Source organism: Notolabrus celidotus, chromosome 8 (genome assembly GCF_009762535.1).
Source record: "Notolabrus celidotus isolate fNotCel1 chromosome 8, fNotCel1.pri, whole genome shotgun sequence".
Classification (NCBI taxonomy): Eukaryota; Metazoa; Chordata; class Actinopteri; order Labriformes; family Labridae; genus Notolabrus; species Notolabrus celidotus.
Window position 1 is genome coordinate 35238592 of NC_048279.1, and position 21301 is coordinate 35259892.

Consider the following 21301-nt stretch of genomic DNA (forward strand, 5'->3'; position numbering starts at 1 on the left):
TGACTCCAGAACGATAGAGAAAAATGTCAGCGGCTGAAATAATGTTCAGGGAGAGTCTGCTCGACAAAACCGCAAACAGCCACAGACAATTTCAGGCCGAGCTGCCAGTAAACACAGCAGACACTGAGGGTTTTGTTCAGAAACTGGAGAGCTTCCATTAGTCTGCAGAGAGAGAGAGAGAGAGAGAGCGTTGGGTTACATGTTGAGTCCAGATGCTTTTGTTGTTTCCAGAGAGACAGCAAGAGAGAGGGTTGATTATTCTTTCCACTAAATAAACGTAGATCCTTCTGATCATGTTCTTCTATTTAAGTCATAAATGCTTGAATTATGAGAAGAAGTTGTGGCATTAGCTCACGTTTTGGTGGCTGGGACCAGATAATGAGACTTCAAATCGACTACATTCCCACTTTGGGAAATGCTGCCTTGATTTGGTCACACGCCACAAAGAGAATGAGCTGGGAACTTCTTCAAATGCAACGAGAAATAACAGATTAAAACACTGTGAAGAAGGTGGAAATTGAAGCTCTATAAGTTCAATTGTATTACGAGTGCTTTGTTTGAATACTGAAACCCTCCAATGGAAAGCTTTGCTCAGCAGGAGTTCCTCAAGGAACCATCCCAGGACCCTGCTGTGTTTGAAAATGATGCAACACGTTTTTTATTCTAAGGAAAAACACATTCAAGGAATTCATGCAATGTTTTTAATCAGGGACTGTAAATGGAAGTGGTACAGATTGTCTGAAAGGTTTGTTCAACATGAGACTGCTGCAAAAAAAAAGTCCCAAAGTTGCTCCTTTTTGAGCCTATCTTTAGATTTTTACTTTTGGAATTGAGTTTGCAAGTCCAAAAACATCAAAGTGGCATCTATTTGTAAATGTCATCTTTCAGAACCAGAAATTAAAGATAGAAAACATTGTGAAAAAGGTGAAAATTGAAGCTCTATAAGTTCAATTTTATTACGAGTGCTTTGTTTGAATACTGAAACCATCCGAAGGAAAGCTTTGCTCAGCAGGAGTTCCTCAGGGAACCATCCCAGGACCCTGCTGTGTTTGAAAATGATGCAACACGTTTTTTATTCTAAGGAAAAACACATTCAAGGAATTCATTAAATGTCTTAATCAGGGAGAATAAATGGAAGTGGTACAGATTGTCTGAAAGGTTTGTTCAACATGAGACTGCTGCCAAAAAAAGTCCCAAAAGTTGCTCCTTTTTTAGCCCATCTTTAGATTTTTACTTTTGGAATTGAGTTTGCAAGTCCAAAAACATCAAAGTGGCATCAATTTGTAAATGTTATCTTTCAGAACCAGAAATAAAAGATGGAAAACACTGTGAAGAAGGCGAAACTTCAAGCTCTATAAGTTCAACTTTATTACGAGTGCTTGGTTTGAATACTGAAACCATCCGAAGGAAAGCTTTGCTCTGCAGGAGTTCCTCAAGGAACCATCCCAGGACCCTGCTGTGTTTGAAAATGATGCAACACGTTTTGTATTCTAAGGAAAAACACATTCAAGGAATTCATGCAATGTTTTTAATCAGGGACAATAAATGAAAGTGGTACAGATTGTCTAAAAGGTTACACGTGAGAGTGCTGCAAAAACAGTCAGTTTTTGAGCCTATCACCGGATTTTTACTTTAACAATTGAGTTTGCAAGTCCAAAAACATCAAAGTGGCATCTATTTGTAAATGTCATCTTTCAGAACCAGAAATTAAAGATAGAAAACACTGTGAAGAAGGTGAAAATTGAAGCTCTATAAGCTCAATTTTATTACGAGTGCTTTGTTTGAATATTGAAACCCTCCGAAGGAAAGCTTTGCTCTGCAGGAGTTCCTCAGGGAACCATCCCAGGACCCTGCTGTGTTTGAAAATGATGCAACACGTTTTTTATTCTAAGGAAAAACACATTCAAGGAATTCATGCAATGTTTTTAATCAGGGACTATAAATGGAAGTGGTACAGATTGTCTGAAAGGTTTGTTCAACATGAGACTGCTGCAAAAAAAAGTCCCAAAGTTGCTCCTTTTTGAGCCTATCTTTAGATTTTTACTTTTGGAATTGAGTTTGCAAGTCCAAAACATCAATGTGGCATCAATTTGTAAATGTCATCTTTCAGAACCAGAAATTAAAGATAGAAAACACTGTGAAGAAGGTGAAAATTCAAGCCCTATAAGTTCAACTTTATTACGAGTGCTTTGTTTGAATACTGAAACCCTCCAAAGGAAAGTTTTGCTCAGCAGGAGTTCCTCAAGGAACCATCCCAGGACCCTGCTGTGTTTAAAATGATGCAACACATTTTTTATTCTAAGGAAAAACACATTCAAGGAATTAATGCAATGTTTTTAGTCAGGGACTATAAATGGAAGTGGTACAGATTGTCTGAAAGGTTTGTTCAACATGAGGCTGCTGCTGCAAAAAAGTCCCTAAGTTGCTCCTTTTTTAGCCTATCTTTAGATTTTTACTTTTGGAATTGAGTTTGCAAGTCCAAAAACATCAAAGTGGCATCAATTTGTAAATGTTATCTTTCAGAACCAGAACTAAAAGATAGGAAACATTGTGAAGAAGGTGAAAATTGAAGCTCTATAAGTTCAACTTTATAACTAGTACTTGGTTTTAATGCTGAAACCCTCCAATGGAAAGCTTTGCTCAGCAGGAGTTCCTCAGGGAACCATCCCAGGACCCTGCTGTGTTTAAAATGATGCAACACATTTTTTATTCTAAGGAAAACACATTCAAGGAATTCATGCAATAAATGTTTTAATCAGGGACTATAAATGTACAGTGAGTGGTACAGATTGTCTGAAAGGTTCCACATGAGAGTGCTGCAAAAACAGTCTCTATTTCTGCCCTCCAGAATCCCCTGTCCCAAAGTCGATCCTTTTTTAACCAGACTTTTACTTTTGCGATTGAGTTTGCATGTCTTTAAGGTTATCTTTCAGAACCATAGCTTATATTTTTTGCAGTAGTCCTAAATGTAAAACTGGAAAAATTCAGCATGCTTTTTGAGACCGCCTTGGTGACACCATCTTCAGAGTAGTCCTGCAGAAATCTGTCACCCTGCAGCTCTCTTCTTTCAAACTCACTCACATCCAAAGAGGACGCATGGTCCTTTCTTTCCTCTCTCTTTGTCTCAGACTCACCCCTGAAGTCATGCTGTTGCCTTTGCATGATAACATTTGATAAAGAGTGAAGCGTTTGATGCCAGACTGAAACTGTGGGTGACAATTGCACTGGAAACAATCTTTACAAGACGAAATCACAGATACTGGATCCTGTTGTACGTGGCTCAGCTTAATAATTGTTTGAGTTAAACTCGGCTTACCTGTTGATCTCTTTGTCTCCACAGACTTTGAAGATGAGGGTGTGGATTGTCTTCATCCTGTGCCTGGCTGGCCACGCCATGGCAGCTCCTGTGAGTGATACCGCACGTGTGTGTGTGTGTGTGTGTGTGTGGTCTACTTTTGTCTTTATGAGCATGTTCCTCCCTTTGTGTCTCCTTTTTCCTTTCCTGTGTTGATTCTCGTGTGAGAGTTTCCCTCTTTGCCCTTGGGTGTGTGTGTGTGTGTGTGTGTGTTTGATAATCATGTTTTCCTATCAAAGTGAAGTCCCAACATCTAACTCATTGGGATTATCTGTTTTCATCACTGTAGTGTGCTCAATATTTCTTTTTTCAACGCTCAAGTGCTCCCCTGAGCTTTCAGCTGCATGTGCATGAAGATCCAAAATGTGTGTGTGTGTGTGTGTGTGTGTGCATGTGATTGTGTGTGTCTCCAGTGTACTATTGTGTGGCTGCACATGTGAGGGACATCATTGTCTGCTTCTGACCTCCTTTACTCAAGTGATTTGTTTTTTCTCTGAGGACAATACAGCCATTTGTTTTCGTGCAAGTTATAACAGTTTCGTGTGTGTGTGTGTGTGTGTGTGTCCTAGACCGAGGAGGAGCCCATTATGGACGAAGCGCTGGTTGCTGAGGAGCCAGTGGTTGAGGAGCTTGTGGTTGAGGTCAGTCCAGATGTTCAACCTATTTAATTTAATGAATGCCTGTAAGCATTTGAGAACATGCAAAAAAAGGTGTTAATGAACAGATCAATAAACAATCATAGAATGACCTGTGTAGGCCTTAAACTGGTGAGCCAATCTGACCCCTTTAAGTAATCTGCTTTGCTGTAATACTTAGATTAGTCTTCTTGTGCAATGTGGGAATATTCCTCTTACTTCAGGCCAGCTCACTTTTAAATTTACCTCCAATAAACGAGATAATCTGGATAAACTGTTGCTCATTTCTGCTCCTCTAATCCTGAAAAGTCTAACAAAGTTCTGCAACGTCCTCTCTTTTGTTTGTGGCTAAACATGTTGGACTGATTTCCTTGGGAAACCTGACACAGATACTTATTGCTCTCATGTGAGTTTGATTTGGCGTCCGGGATGTTTCCAGAGCCTCACAGCTGCTCGCAGAGATTATCTGATCTGCGGTGGAGCTTTGGGGTTTCACTTCTCCAGTTCAGTAATGTTTTCACTCCCACAGCTGACTCTGACTCAATCCATCCACTGGTCATGTAAACCTTAATGCAAGCAATGGAAATCACCTTGTTTTATGAGAGATCATCCATCCATCCATTTTCTCCTGCTCATTGGATTGTGGTCGTAGCAAGCTAAGCAAGTTGACCCAGGCATCCTGCTCTCCCAGAAAGTTTTCCAGCTCCTCCTAGGATCTAAGGTGTCACCAGGCTAGATGTTGTATATATTCCCTGCAGCAAGCTCTTGGTCCCAGACTTCTAAAGGGAGGTGTCTGGGAGGCGTAACCCTAAATCTAACCCTCTTAACTAAAGCAGTGTGCAGCTAGCAATAAGAGAAAGTCTCAAAAGAGAGTCATTTTTCTTTGACATATCTTGAGATTATCCACTGGCCTCCCTTGGGATTGATTTCTGGGAGTGTTGACCTCCAGAATAAAAATCCTGAGGAGGTTGTTTCTGTTCAGCAAATCTACACCCCTGAGCCATTGATGTCAGTCTGCTAAATTTACACTGAATGCAACAACTTGACTCTAGGTGACCCCTTTGGAACCGTCCCTTTTTGGGTTTTCCATTGACAAAAGTTGTAGATTGGGTTGATTCAAATCCTTGCACTGTCAATTTATCTCACAGTTGGGTGAAAAGGCATTATAGAGGAGTCAGGGGGTGGGGGTAGGACTGACACAGTAAAGCCCCGTTTCCACCAAGCGGTTCAGTTCGGTTCGTCTCGGTACGGCACGCATTTCGTGGCGTTTCCATTGACTAAAACCGGGACAGGTCCCCAAATTACCGAGCCGTTCCGTCCCTCTATTTGGTACCCTTCTGTTGGGGTGCCAGACACACCGATCCGACCCCAGAAGGTGGAGCTAGAAACACTGCAGTCTGTTGATTGGTCGAAAGAATCGTCACTTCCCGTGTGACAGCTGTATTTCTCATCGCGGCTTACACACCGCCCACCAAGTAGGGCACGGTTGACTGTGGAAACGCAAACAGGATCAGGCGTTACCGATCCGACCCGTATCAAACTGTACCGATCCATACCAGACCGCTTGGTGGAGACGAGGCTTAAGGGACCCAATGGAGGAAAGGGTCCTTGATGGGTCTGAAATAAAAATGTAGACTGTGTCTGCAGCCTTCCTCTTGAAGTTATAGCTGTCATAAGTAAAGTTTAATTGGCTGAATCAATAAACATGACTCTAAACTCTATATGGAACAAATACAAAATTTATCTGAGGGATCCAATCCCCAATATTCAAAGTTCTCGTTACAAAAAGGGTCTCAAGTGCAATGTAGGTGTTGGTTTGGACCTGGTGTGATATTTTCCATTGGGTCCAGAAGTGGTGAGAGAGCTGAAATACACATGCACAACACAAGTTATAACACTTAAGTAAACTTGCATATTACCCAAGTTCATTATGTTGCATCCTGCTGTATTTTGGGATGCATTGAAACCAAAAAACAGCAACGTTTGTATGACGCTAAGCTAACAGTGCATGATGGAGCAGCAGGTGCAAGATCCAAGTCAAGCAGAGTCATAACTATGCAGCATAGAAAGCAGTGTTTGTTCCATCATAGCGTAATCCTGGATCCAACCAAGACCCCAAACCCCACCAGTCTGATCACCAAATCCATCAGTGACATCTGAGTGTTCCCTCAAATCTTTCCAACAAACAGACAAGGTTGTAAACATGATATCCTTCCAGCTCCCTCAACAGTTTTACCTTAATAGGAGATGCTAAAGTTGCTTTATTTTAATAGGGTTTGTTTCTAATTTCTAATGGGGCACACTGTCCTATAAAAACCCTTTAAAAACAGGACTAAAATACCTCCGTGTCAGACCATCGCAGTGAGACTTCATGTGAACATTTTATCGTTTCCTGTTCCAGAGGTCCAGCGGGACCAGAGATCCCACAGCTGTTAATTTTAGCCGGCCGATCAGGCCTGCCAGCCGGTCAGGAAGCCATTACGTTTTTCATGGCTTCACCACATGTGGACCCAGCTGCTTGTTATTGTTGGATATTATGGTCTCTCTGCTCCCAGACTCTGTTTGGCTGTTAGGGAGGAACCTTCTTTAGTGGTGACGTTTAAACTTTTTCAGGAAAACCAGGGATATTTAAGCGGTTTGGTTTAAAGTGGACATCCTGCAGAAATAAAACCCTGAAGGCTGCAGGGAAAGGAAATCATCAGCTGGACCTAATTTAGAGAGTGCATTGAGAAAAACTCAGAGAGGGGCTCTCACTTCTCCCTCTTAATCACTCATTGTGATCCCTTTGGACCCCTGATGACTCTGCATTCCTTTGCATGTGGGTCATTAAGCTTCAGCCGCTTGCAGTCTGACCTTTGACCTCTTGTGTTTTCCAGGAGCCTGAAGTTGGGGCAAACCCCGTCCAGATTGAGATTGGAGAGTTTGACGAGGCCATTGATGTTGAAGAAGAAGAAGAAGTCGTCGTTGAGAGTAAGTTCACAAACACACACACACTTAACCTTGTTCTTTGCACTCAGGACGACATTAATGAGGAACGAATGCACTTCTGGTTTATGTTGTGATGAGATGTGTCAGATGTTAACAGCCAAACCCAAAGAAAACACCAGTTTTGTTTAAGGTAAAGGTTTAGTTATTTGCCTGTCTTCTTGGTAATGACATAAAAACAAGATAGTATGTCAGAAACACAGAGTGAAGCTGGCAAACTGTCTAACTGAGCTACTGGAACCTGCTGCCAGATTATTAGAATACAAAGAAATTATTAGAACATAGAATAAATAAACACACTGACCATTTTAGGATGAAGAAAGCATCATTAAAAATCGTCTTTGTGTTATTGTTTTGGTGAGAGACCCCTTACGCCTCGTTTCAACTTACGTGAGTCTACAAGAAGTCCATTCATTCCAATGGGAATCTGTGATATAAGATGTGTCTGCAAATCTCCTCCCCTCCTCTCCTTTTCAGTCTGAAATCTTCCTCGAGCACGTTCAAAAATTAAACTTTTACAGTGGGTTTCAGAGAGATCATATCATAGTGTGCTAGCTTAGCTGATAGGCTGCTATAGCTAGCTTTTTGTATCTAGTTTTAACTAGATCATGAATCCAAGTAATATCATCCTGCTAAAATATGGTTATACATTAAAGACATCTTAGCCTCTCCACCAGGATTCTGTCTTTCGTACAGTGATGTACTTCCTTGTGGTGGACACTAGAGGCAGCATCTCATACGTGGAAACAATAGACTGTGTAAATAATGAACGTAGTATCCGTGACGTCATCCATCTGTTTCTGAAGCGCTGTTTTGAAGCCGATCGTTGCGGGGAGCCATATTGGAAATGCTGAACTCAACATAACTGCTGTCGAGCTAGTGTGACATAAAGAGGAGTTCCCGCCTGTCAATCAAGTCAGCTGTGCCTCTCGTAATCTTAAAGTCTTCAAAATTACCACATTATGAAAGCATTCACCCCCCGTACAGTGTGTGCAAATCGAGAAATTAGCTATCCAGACTACACTCCACATAAACATGTTTATTTCTGCTGTAAAGATCGTCTTCTTTGAATGGGTGTGTATGTGGTTTCTGGTCCTTCCGGAGCCAGCCTCTAGTGGACGCTTGTGGAACTGCAGTTTTTAGCACTTCCACATTGGCTTCAATTCTCACTGCCAGAGGTTGCCGTTTAGTGACCAGGCGTCAGCAGCAGAAATGACATCCTCTGTGTTTAACAAATGTAGTGAAATGGCAAATCTAATGGCAAAGAACCGAACCTTAATGGTTTAGTTTGTGGGTTTTTCAGTAACCGTCCCATTTGACTTCAAAGTCCTGAATATGAAAGAGTTTAAACATGAACATATTATAAGGAATACATCACTGAAGTGGACACAAACACATTTGAATCAAATAAATAGTTAAAGCTGATGTTGGTAGTCACAGAGTAAACATCTGTTCAGAGAGAGGGACTTCTAATCAACACAGATCGGCGTGTGCAGTCATGATAGTGCCGGACTCATAACCAATCAGAGAACGTAGTAGGGGCTGTCCCTTAACCATTCAGGACAGAGGATTGGAGATTAGCTATGATTGGTGCATCACAATGGGAACGAGGGGAATAATAACAATGCTTGAAACAAAGGCATTTTGAAATTTGCTCAAATTACTCCACTTACCGATGAGTACAGATGGGTATTATGACCTTTTCTCCAAACCCAGCAGAAAAAAATTAACATTTTTAACACCATTCCTACCAACAGCAGCTTAAAGTCGATTTGCATCTGTTTGTAAAGTTACAGAGCAATCGTAAACAACAGCGAACACATTCTCCAAATCCTACCTCGACCGTGATAATATGTCAGTTTTCTGTTTGAGAGTGTCTCTGCTGCCCTCTAGTGGCCATAAAATGAACAGACAAAAAAAATCAGTCATCGCTAATTCAAAGAAAAAGTAATATGACTCTGGAAGAAGGTAAAATGCCCCAATGTGTTATCTTTGTACGCTTTTAAGAAGTAAAATATAAATTAATACATCATCAGAATTTGTTTTTTTGTAACAGAAACTTTTGCTTCAGTAAACAAATCAATAATTTCACTGTCCAGAAGTTGGCGTTTGATTGTTTTGCATGCATAAAAGTTAAAGATAAAGTCGTCAAAGAGATTAAAATGTCTTTCCATAATGTAACACTCCTGCACAGATATGAGTAGACATATTCTCATAGCTTCAGCGCTCATTTACACTCAAACTCCCATAAATCCCTCACATCTAGACGTTTCAGTGACTCCAGGTATAAAACGCATCGACCACCTTTCACAACATCTGATTTAATTGCGTCTCGATCTTCTGCCCTCCGGCTACACTACACGACTTTGGAGGGTTCATTGAATCCTCAGACGGGCAAATGAAACAAGCCGTAATAACAGACTGCCTCATCCTGAGAGGAGGAGGCGGCTGTAATTACGTGTTCCACCCAGATCGACTGAACCACAGGCAACACCAGTGGCACGGAAACAGTCCAACTGTACAAACTGTTCTAGGAGGAGATGTTTAGTCCTGCCTGAGCTGTCCAGGAAGATTTACAGAACTCATTTACTGTGACTAAACACAAAATACCACAATGGAAAACATGCACCCACTTTTACTCTTTGCTTACCTCAACCAGCGTCAGACAGTTTGGGTTCTTTGTCCTCCCTAGGTGCCAAAACAATGGAACTAAATTATGGAGTTTAATTAGTGATGCAGTCTGCAATGAAATGCATGAAAGAAACACACTCAGCATTTGTTTTCCCCAAAATAATGTGTACTCTGAATCCTATCATGATATCTTTGTCAGATGGATGTGGTGGCATGATTGTACTTTTGCAGGTTTTCAGAAGATTATCATGTCAATTCACTCTCAAGGACCACACCAGCAACAGAGTGAGCTTTACAGATGGTTTATTGATCACGGTTTAATTGGATGTATTGATTTTGAACTCGTGGTGGTTCAGGGGAAGCTTAGGAGGGGATCCGCCGTAGCACCCGGGCACGACAAACCCCCTCGGGACCCTAGGGATAAGAAGAGAGGAGGAGCAGAGAGAAGGAAGAGGAGGGAAGGAGGGATGCAGAAAACAAGAGCGAGAAAGGAGTAAATGGTCAAGTTTGCATTTATGGATATGGAAGAGGTGTGGCCCTGCTTGTGAAATTTAGCTCAAATTTAACCACTAAATTCCATCAGATTAGAGAGTAAACATACTTTATTAACCCCCATGGGGGAATTTCAAATTTTCACCCGTGTGCTTATTTTGATCATGCTACATACACATAGTTTGTTATACACACAATCATGCACAAAGGCGCTTAGGAGAGATGTCAGTGGTGGCTGCAATCAACCAGCGCCTTGCTCAAGGGCACCTCAGCCGTGCCCAGGTAGATGGACCGGCACCTATCCAGCCACTTTGTCAACTCTGGGACTTGAACCAGCGACCCTCCAATTCCCAAGCCAAGTCCCGATGGACTAATCATCAATCAATCAATCAATCTTTATTTGTATAGCGCCAAATCACAACAAACGTTATCTCAAGACGCTTTTACAAACAGAGCAGGTCTAGACCACACTATGTCAAATTATGAACAGAGACCCAACACCAAGACAGGGTAAGACTCAGTCTGACCCCACCTTAATCCATCATGAGCATTGCACATCGCAGTATTTAGCTAGTTACAGTGGTGAGGAAAAACTTCCTTTTAACAGGCAGAAACCTCAGGCAGAACCAGACTCATGTTAGACAGCCATCATGCCTCGACTGAGTTGGGTCTGGAAAGACAGGTAGAGGGGAGTAAAAGAGAGAGAGGTGATAGTGATGAGACGAGTCGTAGAAGCTGTTGCCGCTGGAGTCCAGCACATCCGCAGCAGGAGGACGTCTACGGCAGCTCAGAGGAATCTACGAGACAATGGAGCTCAGGGACTCCAGAAAGGTCTATGGTTAGTAACTTTAATGGGACAGGCAGAGTTAAAGTAAGTGATGAAGGGGTTGGGGGGAAGAAGGTGAGCTAGGATCCCAGTGTGTCAGTGTGCCAGTTCCCCCGGCAGTCTAGGCCTATAGCAGCATGACAAAAGCTGGTCCAAGCCTGATCCAGCTCTAACTATAAGCTTTATCAAAAAGGAAAGTTTTAAGTCTACTCTTAAAAGTGAAGAGGGTGTCTGCCTCCCGGACCCTGACTGGTAGATGATTCCAAAGGAGAGGGGCCTGATAACTGAAGGTTCTACCTCCCACACTACTTTTAGAGATTTTAGGTACAACTAGCAAGCCTGCATGTTGGGAGCGTAGAGTTCTAGAGGGGTAATAGGGCACTATGTGCTCTTTAAGATACGAGGGTGCCTGATTTTTAAGGGCTTTGTAGGTTAAAAGAAGGATTTTAAATTCTATTCTACATTTTATTGGGAGCCAGTGTAGAGAAGCTAGCACTGGAGAAATGTGCTCCCTCTTCCTAGTTTTAGTCAATACTCGAGCTGCGGCGTTTTGAACTAGCTGAAGAATCTTTAGAGACTTATTGGGGCAGCCTGATAAGAGGGAGTTACAGTAATCTAACCTAAGCTACTAACTGCTGCCCCAAAAGCTACTGCCTGAAAAGAATGACACAAGGACAGAAAAAGACTAGATTAAGACACATTTAGGGACTATAATTAGCTAAAAAAGGCAATTTTTGGACACTTCCAGTAATTAAAATAAAGATAATGCCTAAAATAGCACAATTTAAATTCTTGTCTTTGGATCTTAAACCAAAAAGGGCAAAATATGGAATCTGAAAGGATGAAGGGATGTCAATAAATGAAAAAACTAACAGTTTAGTATCAAATAGCGCCATTATTAGAAGTATAAATGTAAAGTTTGTGCTCCTGACATCATTTGATGATAGGTGGTAAAGACAGATCACTTCACTTTGGACTTGCACTTTGGTTTTTCCATGCATTAGGAGGATTAAAAGAAGAGTGTCCAGAAATTGTTTCAGCTCCTGTCCAGGGTTAATATTTGTCCCTCCTTCTTTACCTCGAGCACTTTTCCATGACTTATAATCTCTTTGAAAAGAAGCAGCTTCTTCTAGACTGATGTTTTCTCTTCTTGGACAAACTGCTGCTTCAGTCAGACACAAGCTCTTTGAAGACCTCATAGGTTACGTCATTTTGCTCGGTGATGCTCTCAGACATTAAAAAGTTTATTGGGTTTTATTTTGGCAAAAAAAAGCTGCCATGGTGTTGGAAAGTATTCGTGTCTGGACTTGGTCATGGTGTCTCTGTCTAGCTCCTGTCTCACTCCCTGAAGAATAGACTCTTACTGTGCTTTAATGCCTGATGCTTTTTCCCCACAGACCCCTGCCTGATGCATCACTGCAAGAAGGGCAAAGTGTGTGAGGTCGACGACAGCAACACCCCCATGTGTGTGTGCCAGGATCCCTCCACCTGCCCTCCTGCTGAGGGAGAGTTCGAGCATGTGAGTCAGACCCAAAACAATCCATCTTTACATAAACTCACATTTAGTCTGCACATGTGAACTCAACACAGAATCTCTAAAACCACAGAGAACATTCGGATGATTCTTGGCATGAAGTTTGCACACAAGACTTTTGAGAAATTGCAGTGAAATCTCTCGCTGTGGGAACTCATCTCTCTTCTTTTCCAGGTTTGTGGAACCGACAACAAGACCTACGACTCCTCTTGCCACTTCTTTGCCACCAAGTGCGCTCTGGAGGGAACCAAGAAGGGCCACAAGCTGCACCTGGACTACATCGGATCCTGCAAACGTGAGCTGAGGATGCATCTTTAAAAAACACTTACATAACTGTCACTCTGGACATTGTGGGAGCTATTTTGAGATGAAACGTTAAATACTCAGGATAGAAAGGTCAGTAAATGATTGAATCCAAAACATTAAGATGACCTTTTGTCTGTGATTGGATTAGAAACAGTGAACAGCTCATTGAAGACCTTTCTTTGTGGATCATTTAAGCTGTTTTGAGTCATTGCTTCATGAACTCCATGGAGGGAACATCGACTCCACCCTGGGTTCACCCGTTTAACCAGGACCAGATGTTAATGTAGGCTGAGGAGGCAGGAAGAGTATGCATCTCATTGGCGTGTGTTTCAAACTTAGATAAGATCTGAACTCCACACGTTTGTTTACGACTGAGGTATCACTCAGATGCAAATTTCCAGAGCATTTCGTGCCAGTTTAGCTTTGATCCATCCGTGTGATAAGCTCAGCGGTTGAAGCGGTCTCTCAGGAGAGCTCGTGTCAGTGCTTGGACGTCTCTGACTGTGACTGATGGGCGGCTCACACCGTCGTGTCTGGCCTGCAGGCTGCAGCTCAGCAAAGGGGAAGATCTGTCCAAACACGCAGGCTGCATTTCTTCCACTGTTCAAACTGAACACGACACACACACACAGAGACAGACGCACACACACACACACACAGAGACAGACGCACACAGAGACAGACACACACACACACACACAGAGACACAGATGCACATTGGGAGATTAGTCAGGGCTGAAGGGTGCAAATGGAGATCAAGGTGCAGGAGAATTCAAGAGGTTTCAGGCTGATGAAATGACGTCAACACCATGTTTTAAAATCTTCCTTACTGTGCTTCTATGTGGTGCACACAAGATTCACTAATACAATTTCATGCTGGAAAAAAACAACATTTATATGGAGCGCTGTTTGTAAAGTTGTGCACACTGAAAATAACAACAACATTTCTCCACATTTAGCTCCAAAACGTCATAAAAATGTAGAGTGAATCTTTAAAAGTCACATTTTTATCACATTTAGAGGATAATTTGAGATCTTCTTCACATTTAATTTTGTTGTGAAAAATATATTAAGTTAAAATCATTGTTAAATCCAAATGCTAAATATAAATCTAAATGTTAAATATAAATATAAATATTAAATATAACTAAATGTTAAATGTTGCTCCGCAATATTAAATATTAAGCTGTGGTACAGACAAGCTAAGTTGCTATTGCTAAGTCTGTATCGCTTCATGAAGCTTCTATTTTGGTATTTCCGCGAGGTGGCAGAGTGAATTTACATATCAGCTAATATTTAGGATCGCAAAGTAACATTTAGCATTTATATTTATATTTAACATTTATATGTATATCTAGCATTTATATTTATATTTAACATTTATATGTATATCCAGCATTTATATTTATATGTAACATTTATATTTATATTTAGCATTAAGATTTATATTTAACATTTAGATTTGCATTTAACATTTATATTTATATTTAACATTTAGATTTACATTTAACATTCATATTTATATTTAACATTTAGATTCATATTTAACATTTATATTTAACATTTATATTTAACATTTACATTTAACATTTACATTTATATTTAACATTTATATTTACATTTAACATTTAGATTTATGTTTAACATTTATGTTCAATATTTGCATTTAACATTTAGATTTATGTTTAACATTTAGGTTCAATATTTGCATTTAACATTAAGATTTAATATTTAGATTTAAAATTTAAATTTAATATTTATATTTAACATTTATATTTATATTTAACATTTAGATTTGCATTTAACATTTAGATTTACATTTAACATTCATATTTATATTTAACATTTAGATTTATATTTAACATTTAGATTTACATTTAACATTAAGATTTACATTTAACATTTATATTTATATTTAACACTTATGTTCAATATTTATATTTAACATTTATGTTTAATATTTATATTTAAAATTTATGTTTAATATTTATATTTAACATTATATTTAACATTTAGATTTAGCATTTGGATATAACAGTGATTTTAACTTAATATATTTTTCACAACAAAATTAAATGTTAGGAAGATTAAAAATATGGCGCCCCATACATTTAAAGCTGCAGAATTAAGGTCAGATTTAGGCAACTTTACTTTATTCATTCACTACAATGAAAATAACACTCATTTAAAAATGTCTCCCACTTTAACAGTGACAAATTGAAGTCCTGATCTTGAATCTGTAATCAAATATTTGAATTTTATTTTCATGAATTAGAGTAAAAGTCTGAACGCTCAGATTGTGTCTTCTCTCCGCAGTGATCGAGCCCTGCATGGACACCGAGCTGAACGAGTTCCCCCTGCGTATGAGGGACTGGCTGAAGAACGTCCTGGTGACTCTGTACGAGCGCGACGAGGACAACAACCTGCTGACCGAGAAGCAGAAGCTCAGGGTGAGGAGCTGCTTTGATCATTTCATACGTCTCTGTCCTCCAGACTGTCCCACTGCAGAATGATGGAGTGGAGTTGACTTAATGAAGGAGATAATACCATCCAGAGTGTGAAAGAAAGACTGCAGCACACAGACTTTTAGAGTATCTAAAACACAGCTAGAGTCAAAGTCTAATCCAAACACTTAAAGAGCGTTATTTACAGACGCTGAGGAAACGTTTCTAAGACTGAAATGAAGCTCTAAAGCAGAGAGGAGTTAAACATCCTGTGTACAAGTTTTAAACATCACACTACTCAGAGTCTGTTCAACTTCCAGAGGCTGTTCAGAGTAGTTTCAACAGGAACAAGAGCTTTCTGGGGAGTCAGAGTTTAAAAGCAGCTTCACTAAGTGGTCTGTAATGCAAACTTTACAACGCATTTACACCGACCTCATCAGAGGAGTGTTAACGAGACTGATCATTAACCATGACGCCAACATTTAAACCACGTTTTCTAAGTTAATGCATGCTTCTGAGTGCCTCTCGTTAGCTCCCTTACAGCAGCAACAACGCAAACTGAGCCAGCTAACATCAACCATTCACCGACACACACTCAAACAAACTCTAACCAAACAGCTCAAATAGTCTGATCTAGCAGAGCGCAAAGGGACTGTATAGATAATGGACATAGTATCAGTGACGTCACCCATCTGTCTCTGAAGCGCTGTCTTTTGAAGCAAGCGGCAACCTCCTGTCTCAAAATATGAAGCCCATGCAGAAGTGTTATAAACTGCAGTTCATCAAGCGTCCACTTGAGGCTAGCTGCAGAAACACCAGAAACCACATACACACCCATTCAAAGAAGACAATCTTTACAGCAGAAATAAACATGTTTACAGCCTGGTTCAAAAAACCAGCTTGGGTCTAAGAAGCTAATTTCTCAATCGGCCAAACAAGGACATGACTGACTTGATTGACAGGCGGGAACACATAGCTGTTGGCTAGGAGGCTCAAACTCCGCCTCTTTACTTCACACTAAGTTTGGTTGAGTTCAGTGTTTCCAATATGGCTCCCGCCGTCGATTGGCTTCAAAACTTCGCTCAGGAACAGACGGGTGACGTCACGGATACTGCGTCCATTATTTATACAGTCTGTGTTTTGAAGCCAATCATCAGCGGCAGCCATATTGGAAATGTTGAACTCAACATAACTGCTGTTGAGTGAGTGTGACGTAAAGAGGCGGGCTTTGAGCCTCCTAGCCAACAGCTACAGTGTTCCCGCCTGTCAATCAAGTTAGCTGTGCCTCTCATTGGAAGACTCAAGCTATCAAGACTACACTCATCTTTTGAACTAGGCTGTGAACATGTTTATTTCTGCTGTAAAGATCGGCTTCTTTGAATGGGTGTGTATGTGGTTTCCAGTACTTCCAGAGCCAGCCTCAAGTGGACACTCGTGGAACTGCAGTTTTTATACACTTCTGCATTGGCTTCAATTCTTGCAGCCAGAGGTTGCCGCTTTTAACTGCACTTAGTTGAACTTTGAATGCTTGCAAATGTAGAGAAAAGTCTCTCAAGCCTATTCATGAAACTTCCTTAAGGGGTTAATGTCAGCGGATTAATGCAGATTCTTCAGGGTTAAAAAAAAAAAAAGCCAATTTGCATTTTGCAAAACGCAACTCAAGCCAAATTAAAGCAGCAGAATTGGTTCATAACAGAAAATGTTGGTGTTGATTCACCCAACAGTAACCATTTAATTCACAGATTTCAAGAGTGAGCAGCAAGAAGCTGAAGCTGTTCTTTAACCTGACAGTCAGGACATTTTAACCTTTAGAAATCCAGATTGCTGCAACACTATCAACACCACTCAAACAGCAAACTGTGGAGCATGAACTGTTGAGCTGTCGTGTTTGTATCTGAGTTTACTTTAAGGTAACATGGATTGTGTCTCGTTTTATCCTTCAGGTGAAGAAGATCTTCGAGAACGAGAAGAGGCTCCAGGCCGGTGCTCACTCTCTGGACCTGCTGGCTCACGACTTCGAGAAGAACTACAACATGTACATCTTCCCCGTCCACTGGCAGTTCGGCCAGCTCGACCAGCACCCAGTCGACGGGTACGTAGAAACACAAAACCCCCTCTCTTATATAGTTAGAGCAGGAAGTCCTCTGCCTGAGGAGAAAGACGAGGTGCCGTTTTGGAAAATAAATCTGGTTGTATAACGACTTTGTGGAGTCAGCACATGTCAGAGCTTGTAAACCAAAATAAGTATGTTGGTGGAGTTTGTGGCGGACTGAGAGCTGATTGGTTTCCAGTTTGGATGATGCAGCTTCTGGTCTCATACCACAGACTGATGGATCCAGCAGAAGCAGCTGCTGTTTCCACTTTATGACTTCATCTTCCAGAAATGATGAAGTGCTGCTGGACTTTAAAGCCCACATTTAAAAGAAGCATTAAGAAACAACATGCAGGAGATCCAGAACTCAAGGAAGAATGAGACTGCTGCAGAGTTTTGGTGCACGTGTAGAAATTGTCCCTGTAAATGCATCTCCATAACCAACCTCTGAGTTAACACATCTCGCTCCTGTGCCTTTATACCACCAGATACCTGACCCACACAGAGCTGTCCCCCCTGCGTGCCCCTCTGATCCCCATGGAGCACTGCACCACCCGCTTCTTCGATCAGTGCGATGCTGACAACGACAAATACATCGCCCTGGAGGAGTGGGCCAACTGCTTCGGCATCAAGGAGCGTGAGTATTGAACCCTCAAAGCGTTAATTTGAACCTCTCTTTTGCAGTAACACAAAGAAAAACAGTGAAATATAACTCAAAGGACCTCAGCACCAACTATTTTGCTCTGAGTGCCTGAGATCAGTACTCATAAAACATCCAGAAGCTTTAGTTTTCAGCTGCTTTGAATTAAAGACATCTTTAACTCATGATAACATCTGTTTTTAAGGTTAAATATAGAGTCTAGATATCTTTTAATTGAATAAAATGTCACTCTATCCATATATATATATATTTTTAAGTGTACAGGTGACACTGAAAACTTAAAACTATCCAATTTACTATAAATAAAAACAGAAAACAGCATTTTTAAAAAGATATTTGGCTGAAGTATGACAGTATTTAGCATGTTATTTCCTCCAGGTTTAAAAAGTGAGTCATTAAGAATATTTTTTAGAATGCCAACACTCAATCCCAATTCCTCCCACTTACCCCTACCCCCAAGTTTTTCAACTTTTACCATCTAAATGAATAATTTATCCTGAAATGTATCCGTTTTTATGTGTCCTTTAATAAACACTACCAGTCAAAAGTTTGGAAACACCTTCTCCTTCAAGGGTTTGTATTTATTTTAATTATTGTAAACACTGTAGATTAATACTGAAGGCATCAAAACTATGAAAGAACATATATGGAATTATTATTTTTTTTAAAATGTGTTAAACAAAGCAGAATATGTTTTATATTTTAGATTCTGTAAAGTAGCCCCCTTTTTCCTTCATGACAGCTTTGCACACTCTTGGTATTCTCTCAGTCTGCTTCATGAAGTGGTCTCCTGGAATGGTTTCTAAAGGACCGCAGGAACTTTACCCCTGAGCTACGTGCGTTTCGACCGGAGGAACCAGGGTCTAAATTTAGTTCAGGGGTAGATAATCTCCCCCCGTGAAAGCCCCTGCTTGTGGGGTAGTACGTTTCAAAGGTCCTGGGACTTACGGTTGAACATAACGGTGTTTGTGGAGTTTACACAGCTGTTGAAACACAGAGGGAGTTCCTGGGAATGCAAACTAGTTTAGATTTTATTAAGATTTCAAAATATTATTTAATATAGTTTTTTTTCCTCCATACCTCACTGGCCTGATTTGCACAATCTACCGGGGACTTCAGCCTGCGGTTGAAACGCAGACAACAATGGGGGCACAGGAACCTTTTAGTTCAGGGTGAAGTAGTTCTGGGGGCTAAAAGACCCGGGACTTGTGGTCAAAATGCACCTTAATGCAGTGTTTTTCAAACTTTTTTGAGCCAAGGCACATTTCATACATTAAAAAAATCCTGAGTCACACCACCAACCAAAAGTGTTACAAAATGACACGTGTAGTCTCTGAATTAAAAAATCTATTTTTCTGAGAGAGGGACTTTGGCTACTTCTTTAACTTTGTCAGGGCGAAGCCTCTTATTTACAATGGCTTTTGCTGGTAGTATTAATGTCTCTGCCACAGTGTGTGACTTTTTGATTTGGCTATGAGTTCAGCTACTAAGTAGCTAGCTTTGAGAGCCCTCGCAGACCCCGTTGTAGTTCTTCTCATAAAAGTTGCCTTTTCCTCCACCCATATTACACTCTACATCCAGGTTAGAATTTATCCAGTGCTCAGTTTGGAGTTTTCATTTTTCCTTTTTGAATATTTATCCATCGCTGTTGTAAGCCTACATCTTTTCACATACACCTTTCACGCAGATCATTAATTCTGTTGTCTTAAATTAACAAGGTCATTATTGCGCTTTATTGCCACCCAGTGGGTGGGTAGCGCAGGTCAGTACATGGACGAGTATTCAATTACTGTCCAAGTCACTACACTGCAGGCACAGACGCACTACATGGCAAATTATTTGCAGTATATGAATAATACTTTTTGTAAATAATTAGGTGAAATTTGATAATGTCCCACGGCACACCTGACAATCTGTCACGGCACACTAGTGTGCCACGGCACAGTGGTTGAAAATCACTGCCTTAATGAACATGAGCCTTTGTAGAATGACTTGCCTTCTTCATGTGTTTGAGACCATCAGTTGTGTTGTTCAGAGGTAGGGTTAGCACACAATGAAGAACTACTGTTGTAATCCAGATTATGGCAAAAGCAGATTATTTCATAGTTTTGATGTCTTCAGTATTAATCTACAATGTTGAAAATGATTAGAATAAATGAAACCCATTGAATGAGAAGGTGTGTCCAAACTTTTGACTGGTAGTGTGTTAGTTTCAGGTTGTTTCATGAGTCCTCACAGGAGCTTTAATTCTTCATCATTCATCTTCTCCTCTTTACTGTATTGTCTGACCGATGTCTCCACTCTGCTCTGAGAGTGAACACACACTGACGGTTGTCTTGTCTTTGTGTTCGCAGAGGACGTCGACAAAGACCTCATCATCTAAGCTCCTCCTCCTCCTCCGAGCAGCAGCAGCAGCAGCAGCAGCAGTTTGACAACTCCTAGTCGCTACTAACGGGACAAGGTGCTGATCCCTAAGTTAAAATAAATCACAGTAACGGTGCTAATTGCGAATTATTTGTTTGTTTTATTTTTGAAATAATGACCTTTTCCTACCTATACCACTAAAAAAGATTACAAAAGAGAGACATGTGCACAGTCTGTACTAACCGTCACGTTTTTTTTAAATTCTCTTGTTTGTTGAACAAAAACACCCAGTAAAGAAAACTGAAGACCTCTGATGTAAATGTATGTTGTTGACAATATTATATATACTGTCACCTGTTCAGGGCTTTAATTGGAGATCAGTTTGAAACATTATCTCAAGGAGACAAAACTGTAAAGATGAAAATAAAGTTTCTAAATAAATGCTCCCTCTGCTTGCTTTCTACAAATCACAGATTTACTGTTTGCACTCTTTTGGTGGTGGGCTCTTTAATCTTTGTGTGTATTTTGGTTTTTTGACTACTGCTTTTTAAAAGCTGTTCATTGTTGTTTTCCATACAGATTCTGTGTCCCCGACAAGGACACACGTGTATGATATTTGAAACAATAAAGAGGATATATTGTTTGGACATTTACTGAGGGGAAAATCTCGCAGGCTGAGAGTTTTTCTCATAAATAACATGTTTCTATACTGACACTGAGAGCACAAGCAAACTCTTCAATGAATAAAAGACTATGAAACGACCTGGGGTTCTCTGCATGCGTTCATATCTGCGTTTCTTTCTCCTCCTCCTCTGCTGAGGAATTTGATGTTGAGATGATCTGACAGGTTATCAGCTCGGCCCCGAGGAGGACGCTTTGTTTACATGCTCCGGAAAGGATTGGAAGTAGGACGTTGAGATATACTAAGTTTCTCATAGCTTCTCATTTTATCTCATGCAGTCACTGTTCTGTGCCA

The 21301-nt window shown here is 40.5% G+C and overlaps 1 protein-coding gene across 1 annotated transcript in view; it reads left to right on the top strand.

The window, feature by feature from the left end:
- The window catches only part of sparc (secreted protein, acidic, cysteine-rich (osteonectin)), a 37271-nt gene extending 16184 nt beyond the window's left edge, over positions 1 to 21087 (top strand). Inside the window, exons 2-10 of the mRNA XM_034689246.1 lie at positions 3341 to 3406; positions 3925 to 3996; positions 6867 to 6960; positions 12322 to 12443; positions 12633 to 12753; positions 15081 to 15214; positions 17152 to 17300; positions 17789 to 17937; positions 20316 to 21087. Coding sequence (XP_034545137.1) covers positions 3350 to 3406; positions 3925 to 3996; positions 6867 to 6960; positions 12322 to 12443; positions 12633 to 12753; positions 15081 to 15214; positions 17152 to 17300; positions 17789 to 17937; positions 20316 to 20344 — 927 coding nt within the window. The 5' untranslated portion in view covers positions 3341 to 3349 and the 3' untranslated portion in view covers positions 20345 to 21087. The remainder of the gene's footprint in view (positions 1 to 3340; positions 3407 to 3924; positions 3997 to 6866; positions 6961 to 12321; positions 12444 to 12632; positions 12754 to 15080; positions 15215 to 17151; positions 17301 to 17788; positions 17938 to 20315) is intronic.
- Positions 21088 to 21301: the final 214 nt, after the last annotated feature.